The 10,397-nt window shown below is 36.5% G+C and overlaps 1 protein-coding gene across 2 annotated transcripts; it reads left to right on the top strand.

Annotated features, from left to right (window-relative positions):
• The first annotated feature begins 338 nt into the window (after positions 1–338).
• MSTN (myostatin) lies at positions 339–7,142 on the top strand. 2 transcript variants are annotated; one of them, XM_026091727.1, is made up of 3 exons: positions 339–712; positions 2,889–3,262; positions 5,779–7,142. In XM_026091727.1, the coding sequence occupies exons 1-3, from the start codon at positions 340–342 to the stop codon at positions 6,157–6,159; spliced, it is 1,128 nt and encodes a 375-aa protein (XP_025947512.1). In that variant the 5' UTR covers position 339; the 3' UTR covers positions 6,160–7,142. The 2 variants fall into 2 exon arrangements, with proteins under 2 accessions (XP_025947512.1, XP_025947513.1); XM_026091728.1 differs by having other exon boundaries at positions 340–712; positions 3,186–3,262; positions 5,779–6,159.
• The last annotated feature ends 3,255 nt before the right edge of the window (positions 7,143–10,397 follow it).

Genomic DNA, 10,397 nt, shown 5'->3' with positions numbered 1-10,397 from the left:
CCTTTCAGTATGTGAAGGCATATCCTCTATGAAATGACCAGATAAATCAGTTCACCCTTGGCTGTAACCAAATGCTGTCTAGTGACTTGTGATAGACAGGGCTTTAACCTCTGACAGCTAGATTCATTGTTGGTACAACAACCAATCATTGGTTTTGACGACATGAGCCTAATCAAAGTTGGAGTATAAAAACCCCCTTGGAATATATAAGGTACACCAGTGTGGCAAGCTGTCTCTCAGATTGCATTTGCTTTTACGGATCTGTTTAGTACTAAAAGAAAAAGAGAAAGGGTGAGGGGAAAAAAAAAAAGGAAAAAAAGCTGCACTGAATGTGAGATCATGCAAAAGCTAGCAATCTATGTTTATATTTACCTGTTCATGCTGATTTCAGTTGATCCGGTGGCTCTTGATGATAGTAGTCAGCCAACAGAGAATGCTGAAAAAGATGGACTGTGCAATGCTTGTACATGGAGACAGAATACAAAATCTTCCAGAATAGAAGCCATAAAAATTCAAATCCTCAGCAAACTGCGCCTGGAACAAGCTCCTAATATTAGCAGGGATGTTATTAAACAACTTTTACCCAAAGCTCCTCCGCTACAGGAATTGATTGATCAGTATGACGTCCAGAGAGATGATAGTAGTGATGGTTCTTTGGAAGATGATGACTATCATGCCACAACTGAAACTATTATCACAATGCCTACAGAGTGTAAGTAACCCTGCTGCTTTCCTATCACGCTGCTCCACTGAAAGAGTTGTCTCCGTGCTGTAGAGCAACCGAACTCCTTCTCAGTCTCTCCCAACAGGCTGCTGGCTGAAGCGTGTTAGAGGGAGGGAGAAGAGCATATTTTTAAAGAATTTGAGTCAGGTTCAAATGACCTTGTTGTGATCTTCTGTTTTACTGTTTGTTTTTCTGCTCCTTATAATATGTATGCCTGTAGCACTTCRAATTTGTCAATTGCCTTAGAAAGCAATGTGAGATTTGCAGTTTAGTTAACTTCATTATTTGCAGGATTCAAGGCATTGCTTATCACAAAGATAAAGCACCACTGCAGATGAGATAACTGTTTTTCTCTGAGTAAGGTTTCAGTCACCAATATTTTTAAGAGCAACAGAAATTAGCAGAAATACAAGTTAGAGCACTAGAGCYACTTAACTGCAAACATTATAGCAAGTGCAAGTATAGAGTTAAATTCTTGCTTCTTTGCTGATCCCATAAACTAGCACCACCCACCTCTGAGTTAAAACTATATATTTAAAGCAAATATGTGTGCAACAGATTTAAATGTTAAAATGTCCATGTTATAGCAATCAGCTCCAGTAATTGTGCCAAGGAAGAATGAAGGCATTTACTGAATGAGCAGATTCTAAGTTATCTTCTGAGCGCTAAACATCTGCTATGACTCCTATCAAGTATCTTTTGCACAGCTAATACTATAGTATCTCATGTTCTTCATCAGCTAAAGTATTTGGCTATGGCAGCTGTTTTTTTTAAATAACACTTATGAATATGATGTCAAAAAGGAAAAAGATAACAGGACATATAAGGCATAGATTTGTTACCTGTAACAGATATCATTACAATACTCATACTAGAATAAAATCAGCTGCTGTAGCTAGCTAAAAATGTACACATCAGTTAAAAATTAACTTTACATATAAAATTTTAAACTTTAGTTAGTAAGATGGGTACTTAATAGCAATATATTATTGCAGTCCTACCACAGTGCTGTAATTGAGGTCTGCCCACAGTTTTATTCCAGCCTATTATGTCCAAGCTTTTATAACCATTTTTTTATTGAACCATGATATCATTACAGTGACCGAAAAAAGGTTATTATGTTTCATTGATCTGTTAATTTGCAGTTCATTTCATACTTTTCATAAAAAGCCTTTAAACTATTTTAAATGCACTAAGAAACAGTTATCTTTAAAGAGGAGGTTTATGAATGTTAAAGCTCTGCACCATTTAAGATTAGTATTACTCATTTTATCCTAGCATAGAAAGATATTGTCATGAGTAGGTAAGATAGCTGTATTATAGGCTACAGGAAACAAGAACATTGCACTGCAAATAACTTTCCTACGGTATTGTTCAAATGAGAAGAAAAGATGATCCTTAAACTAACATTAATTATACTTTTTTTCCACTGAGAAAAGAAATTAGTGTTCATTCATGTAAAGTGCTTGCCCATAGCTGCCTCTGTTTGTATGATATGTAGCCCACTAATATTATTTACTAAATTAGAAATATTTGGACGATCACATAAATGTTGAGTCAGCTGACGTAAAGATGCTATTCTGCATGTTTTGGAGAGGTATTCAGGAGATGAATACCAGAAATGAGTTGGTAGTAGTCATTGCATAGTGCAATAGGCTTTGCTCTGTCTCCAGATAATTTTTGTGCAGAGAAGAGATTTTTTTGCAGCTTCATTAATCTGTCTGCAGGTCTGATTAGCTGATACAGCTAATGCTGAGGACTGAATCCTCCACAGCTTCTTTCTTTTTGTGATTTCCCATCATTTTCGAATTTCAGCCTGTGCACACTTCTAAGTGAATAGCCTACAGAGTTTAATAGACCAGCAAGATCTGCTTAGAAAATGTTTAACCAAATCTCATTTAGTCTGTTTACAAAAAGACCATGGTTTTCTTATCACATTATGTTACTTTCAGTTGACAGCATAATGATTTTGTTGACATCCATTAAATTTGCTGTAGAGTGTAAAACTCAGAAAATTAATTATGTTACATCCACTTTGTTACTGATATTCTGTTTATAACATTTTGTAAGATGTCCTACATAGTCTGGAAAAAAAATAGGGTTTATATATGCATATCTCTTTCTGTTCCCTGTTCAGTAATCTATTCTTTCCATTCATTTATAGCTGATTTTCTTGCACAAATGGAGGGAAAACCAAAATGTTGCTTCTTTAAGTTTGGCTCTAAAATACAATATAACAAAGTAGTAAAGGCTCAATTGTGGATATACTTGAGGCAAGTCCAAAAACCTACAACAGTGTTTGTGCAGATCCTGAGACTTATTAAACCCATGAAAGACGGTACAAGATATACTGGAATTCGATCTTTGAAACTTGACATGAACCCAGGCACTGGTATTTGGCAGAGTATCGATGTGAAGACAGTGCTGCAAAATTGGCTCAAACAGCCTGAATCCAATTTAGGCATCGAAATAAAAGCTTTCGATGAGAATGGACAAGATCTTGCTGTAACTTTCCCAGGACCAGGTGAAGATGGATTGGTAAGTTTATTTAGAAATATCCCATTTAAACATCTTGCATTTTATCGGAAAGCACTGAAGTTGTGTTTTAAGGAGAAAATGGAAGCATTGCTGAGGGAGTGGGAGACAAAAGTTCTGTAAACACAGTTCCTTCAATTCTTTGCTCTCTAATCACGTCAAAATCGCATAACATTCCTATGTCTCCATTTTCATATTTGAAAAATTGAGACAGCTACATTACTTCAGAGAGATGTTGAGAGGCATTAACTGGAAAATGCTTTGGTAATTATTGATGGATGATACTGCTGAAGCAACATTGTTTTCAGATTCAAGAGTTTAAAAAAGAGTTTAAATACTGCTTAATAAGAAGTTATTTTGTATAAAGTTAAAAAGAATAGTCATTAGGTTCTTTCACTTGTTGTTGCCTCAACTTGAGTTGCCTCAAATATTGTTGACAAAGTATTTTGCATTCAAACCACGAGAGAGTTTCTCCTTAAATCTGTGTGCATATATTTTCTACTAACGAAAATGAGAATTATCTATGTTTATGAAGGTAAGAACAGATCTTTTTCATAATCTATCTTAAATTATGTACCTCTTACAAAGTGATAGAATGTATCATTTTACCTACTAGAAGTGCTTGAATAGAGAAAGTCTGCTTGATACAATCAGTGGTACATAACGATGAGAAAGATCTTGGCTTTAGAACATAAAATAGCTATCTGGTTTCTTTTTGTAAGTATAAATGAACAAATTAAATCTGAAGTATACCAGTTAAACTACAGTGTTTTCCTTGTTGTTTATTTCCCCAAATCACGACTCATCTTCAACCTGTAAAAATTCCTGAACCTATCTACATTACTGAAACAATTACAGCCAAGAAATTCCTGCTTTTGAACAAAATATCTTGCAGTAGATAAAGCTGTTCATGCATCTATGTCATGTTTAGTTTCTTAGCAGTATAATACACTTAAAAGAACTTAAAGAAAGAAAACATTGTGATATCTTAATTATAGGTCCATTATAGAAGTGAATCTCCCATAATTGAAACAGGCCAGTTGAGYCTTACAATAAGGGATGTCCCTACTACCTCCATCCATTTGAATATTTAATACCATGTTTTCACACATATTGATAACCCATGTTTTTTCCATGGTTATCATCTGTAAAAACAACCTGACTGGACAGCGGTGCAGGTTCATATGCACATGCAGCTAATGTAAGAGGAGATGCGCCTTCTCCGTGTTCCTCGCAGCCTGTTCTGCTGCCCAGGATAGCCCCCTGGTGCAAGCCCCTCTCCGTCCTGCCCCTCAGCAGAGGGGCTGAGCCGTAGCACCCTGTGGGCAGTGGGGTACTCACCGGCTGGCAGCAGGTCTTCTCCTGCAGCCCCTGCACTCAGGTCCTCTTCTCTGTCTCCTGCATTGTTCACCTTCCCTTGCTCTTGAGCAGCAGGAAGTCTTCTGCAGCAATGGAGGAGTTGTAGCCATAAAGGTGGGTGTCTTGGAAGGGAGAAACCTGTGCAGCACAAAGTTAGCTGGGCTGTTATTCATTCTTGAGGAACAGTGTCATGCAGTTCCTGGTCATGGAAACACAACAGTCTGGTTAAGCCAACAATGTGCCAAATAAACACATCATGCTGAAATTAATGTAGAAAGGAGGAAACTTCAAGAAGTTTTTCAAGCTTGTGACTGTAAAGGTTGCAATTTCTTCTAAGTTGGTGACTGTGGAGACACACCTTTGGTACAAAGCATGTGGCTCAGAGATTTGCCAAAAGTACATTCTTGGCCACAAGGCTCTTTAAGGAGCCAAAATATTAGCTGCCCATGCAAATTCTGTACAGTAATTCCGCCCTCTAGCAGAGGTAAAAGTTGTGAAGTAAAAGTAGCCTGTACTAACAGGTGAAACATTCTTTTCTACTACCATTTCAATCATTTAAAGCAGTTGGCAATTACGAAGCAATATCTGTCCTTCCTTGGCTGGAAAAGCAACCTCCCTCAAAACCTGCACTGAACACTATTTTTATGAAAGGAATTTCAGAAGGACTCTCAGAAGGGGGACCAGCACCAATCAGATCCTGCCCTTTAAAAGTTTTTGGAGTTTTTTTGTTTGTTTCCTTTTGGGGGTTCTATAGAAGAAAAGTAGCTCTTTTTATAAGGTTAAAAAAAAAAAAGGCAACAAAAAATCCAGCATCCTCCACATTGCTGAAACTGTCTTTTAGCAGTTAACAGAGGTGATGCYGGCTAGCACTGAGAAGATAATTACAGGAAGAAATTATAGCTCCTTACAGAGGAACATCAGGTAAATTCTGGTCCTCAGCATGAAAAAGAGGAATAATCCTTAAGAATAGGTCAAATGTAGCAGAAATTGCAAAGAAAAAATTCTCTGAGGGGTAGAACTTCGGAAAGATTTACAAACATTATTTGAGAATATTAATTTGATACAATCTATGTCTGAGATATTATCTATTTTCATGTTTTTACTGAACTTACTCATAATTACTTCAGTAATATTTCAAGTTCCATTTCCTCTCCTCACAGAATCCATTTTTAGAGGTCAGAGTTACAGACACACCAAAAAGATCCCGCAGAGATTTTGGCCTTGACTGTGATGAGCACTCAACAGAATCCCGATGTTGTCGCTACCCGCTGACAGTGGATTTTGAAGCTTTTGGATGGGACTGGATTATAGCACCTAAAAGATACAAAGCCAATTACTGCTCTGGAGAATGTGAATTTGTATTTTTACAAAAATATCCACACACTCATCTTGTACACCAAGCAAATCCTAGAGGTTCGGCAGGCCCCTGCTGCACACCTACCAAGATGTCCCCAATAAATATGCTGTATTTCAATGGAAAAGAACAAATAATATATGGAAAAATACCAGCTATGGTAGTGGATCGTTGTGGGTGCTCATGAGATCATCRTTAGATCCGCTACTTCATAAATTGTGGAAGCTACCAAAAAAAGTTATATCCCCTCATCAGTCCGAAACTGTGAAATCATGTACACTAGGCATTGCCGACATCCAATATGCTGTATGATAGGCTATCGTACAGAACAGATTTAGTACAATACAAGCTACAGAATGTGAACTAAAAGACAATATAGATACCTAATGGCTGGCTTTTAACCAGTGAAAAAGAAAAACTACAATCAAAATCATCGGATTTAACAAATGAATTTCTTACATTGCGAGGGAATCAATATTCAGTCATTCAGACGCAAATTTATATGCAGGTTTCAACATATGCTGGTAGTCAAAAGCAAGCTCCTTGCCACCTGAGAACAGAAGGAGTGGGCTTTTAAATCTATTTCTTCACAGCTTCATTTAATATTGTATTTACAGGAAAATATATACCGGTAACATATACACCACTACACAATACCACCAGAATTGTCCTTAAACACTTGAATATATAGTGCAGAATGGTGAAATGTATAAAATGAAATTCCACATAATGGACAAATCCTGAAATTGGGGATGGTATAGTGTATTTAGAGTGTTTCCATTCCTTTCTTTTATTAGTATGTTAGTAATCAATGGCAATGGTGCTACGTAAGCAGGCTGAGTAAATATAAAGATAATTATCTAATTGAAAGAATTTAGAATAATAATGAATTTGCCCTCTCCTCAGGTACAATACTATTCAACATTCGCAAGAAACAGATATTTTTTAAATGAAAGCGAACAGTTTTCTAGATGTAGTAAAACAAAAGGCAGCAGAGAAGTCTAACATTGAAATTATAATCCCACATTATAATCTGCCTTTGCAACATTACCATTTGCACTATGATAAACCAATGCAAATAGTTGGTTGCTACAGATATCGTTTAAAAAAAAAAAAAGATATAGCTGACTTGTGTAATATGTATGCATCAATATTTTGTAAATAAATGTTTATTTTTTAATCACTGTTGGTATATGTTCATGGCAAGAAAAGAATGAAGTTAACCTGTATTTTAGTTTAATAAATAGCCTTCTCTTCATAATATGATTTCCTGGATTTTAACACAGTAATATGTAGGTAAAATAATGAACAATGCAACGAAGTAAACCATATGTTGAGAATTATAGTACATTTTATATGTTTTTTACATTGGTATGAGCCATCTGTGGATAAATGATGGGTGTTGACATGTTTATAAGGTTCTTTGAGTTACTGTTTTTATGGTCATTTTGATCCACAACTGATTTTCCATACTTTGAATGTTATATCCATAAATAATGATGATACCATAAAAGATTGCTATTAAATGCATTTTCTTATATTTAAAAATTTGCAGCAAAGTAATATCTTTGAGTAAACATAGTAAACTGATTTCCACATGAATTCTGTATATTTTCCTTATAATAAGAAATTGTTAATCAAAATTAAACATCTATTTACTATAAAGTTCATTTCATTTTACATGTAAAACATGACTGATAAAATAGGCATTTAACACAACCACTCTTAAAACATCTTCATTTTAGTATGATGCCCATTTGTGTTATATCCCAGAATCCACTTTCAAATCTTCCTTTGTGTAAAACGATTGTAAAATTTCAACATGTTTGATTTTCTTCCCCTTTTATATTTTTTCTGCCAGGGAAGGAAATATTTTGTACTGAGTTTTCTACTTCTTTATTTTCATGTAAGGACATAATTTATTGCTTGTGTGACAACATTCAGAAGTTAAAAAACAAACTTTTTTAGAGTTTCTAGAATTTTTTGAACTATTTGGAGTTCTGTTAAAGCTGTGTCCAAGTATCAAGCAGATGTTCAGCTTCTCCCAATATAGTTCAACACGGCAGATTTCTGGGGCCCTTAAGTACATATTCAGTTTAGTTTCCCACAAAACACAATTAGAATAAATAAAATATATTTTAAAAATACTTAGAATATTAAAATACAGCATGTAGCAGAAACTTCAAGAAATGAAAGCACAACCCARCTTCTTCTCTGAAAACCAAGGTTACAGAATTAAGGGAGAAATCCTAGGTTCGTTTATGTCAACAGCAAAACTTTCACTGACTTTAAGGGATGACAACATTTTACCCTTTGACTTTGAACTTGTGACACTGAGGCACCAGACAGTTCAAATGAGCAGCATAGGACTATCCGCAGTGTGCATTTGCATGACCTGGGCCTTAAAGTATATCGAAAGACTCTGAAACTGTTTGGGAAATTCATTTGAAATCTCCTCTGTATACTGAGCAGTTAGACCTTCATTTAGTCCAGGTCATTCAGATAGCAACAGAGGCAAAGATGTGACAGCACAGATTTTGGAGCTGTTAACAAACTAAACATATTCCCAGCCTGCCCAGAAGTCCTGATATTGTACCTGCACAGTTCTTTTTACTCGTAATAGCTAAATTAAAGCTAATGCAAATTCAGTTACCCACTAAATAAGCAATTTCATTGACTGTCTAGTAATAACTGTAGCCTACACAAGTGACAAAACTTCTTCTGTTGATATCAGTGAAAAGAAATATAAACCAAAAACAAGAGAAAATAAATAATACGAGCTCCTAAATGCCTCTACTCCAACCAGCATTCCATCTTGAGGTTCAGATGAATTTTATACATGGAAGTTTTATGTAGTGTGCATCCTTTATATTTTGCCTAATCTTGACATTATTATAGGACAGTACTGATTCACATGTTTTTAGTATTGACCCTATATACTACTCATGGAACGTGCACTGTGCTTCTGTCTTGTTGATTTTAGCACTGGAATGATTCATAATTAATGTATTTCTTGACAACCAATTTGAGATGTCAAAGGCCTAATCATTCAGTTCTTACTCTTACACCTTTATATTTTCAAGGCTCAGGTCCTAGAGACTTCAGTGGCATCTGCAAGTCCTTTACGTGAATCTCAATATCAAGCCAGGCACAGAAAACTAGGTATATACAAGCAGGGATAGTTTCTGAAAAATAGTTTCATTTCCTCACCCAGCAGCGTATAACCCCCTAAGAATAACACAGGATCCAGCTTTCCAAGACAGCAATCAGTGCCCTGAAGGGCATTCGCAGGCCTGTCCAAGTAACTCACTGCTCCTGGTTTTACTTCAGCCCTCCAGCTTGTCTCTGCTGTCCAGGCTTCTCTTCTGCACTGACACCACCTCCTCTTCCTCCTCCTCCTCCTCTCTTGGGGCTCCTCTTTGGACAACTGAGCCAGTCTCTGTGCCTAGCCAGCATTATTTGACCACTACTCCTACCCCTGTTTCTGCACAGGGATTCACACAGCTCTTCCCCTCCTGTTGTTCACGCCACTCCGGTCCCAGCTGTGCCCACGCTCACACGACTGTCCCAGGTCCCCTTGCACAGCAGCTTCCTGCAGCCCCACAACACCACTGCATCTTCATCGGGCAGCATTTCCCCCCTGCACATTAACCAGATCCAACACATCCCACATCTGCTGAAAACTGCAGTTCAGGGGGAAAACCTTCAAGCGTGCTCAAGCGGAGTCTCTGGGGAATTTAATAGCTGACACAGAAGTCATCACTTCTAAGCATATGTGAACTGAAATTTTTCAAAGATATACAGTTTTAGTAAGTATGAGCAGATTTCAAAGGAACAGCAAAAGGCCATTCACATTAATAATATTAGATATCTTTTCCCAATTCTGTAGATGTTAGGTTTGTTTTTTGAGGGTTTTTTTTTTTTTCATTTCTTTTTAAACCAGTGAGATTATTGAATTGACTCATTCTTGGAAGCAAATGAGCTCTTTTGGCTAAATGTCTTAAAAAAGAAATCGTCCTGAGACTAGGCTTGGAAAACTCAGGCAGTTACATATTTGTTAAAGTTACAGCAAGACAAAGCAGGGTATTATAACATGAAGGGCTAGACAAACGTAATAACCAAATGTTCCCAACAGCAATCATAAATTTAATGAATAAAGTTAGGGAATAACAGGTTATGGAAGGCACTAAATAGAAATGTTATGTGACAAGTTTATTTCAAAAAGCACAATACCTATGTAATTTAGCATAGATGTCATGGAGAACCTTAGTTACTCATTTTAACTATCCCAAGTAAGCCAAGGGCTTGCACTTTAGCTTCATCCCAAATGTCACTTCTAGCAACAGTATGCCTTAGCATCACAGATATGTATACACTGATTTAATAAGAAGTCACATGGCAAAGAGCCACTCAGTAAATCACCAA

The sequence above is a fragment of the Apteryx rowi genome, unplaced genomic scaffold, assembly GCF_003343035.1.
Source record: "Apteryx rowi isolate R43461 unplaced genomic scaffold, aptRow1 scaffold_92, whole genome shotgun sequence".
Classification (NCBI taxonomy): Eukaryota; Metazoa; Chordata; class Aves; order Apterygiformes; family Apterygidae; genus Apteryx; species Apteryx rowi.
This window is presented reverse-complemented; position numbering and strand designations above follow the sequence as displayed.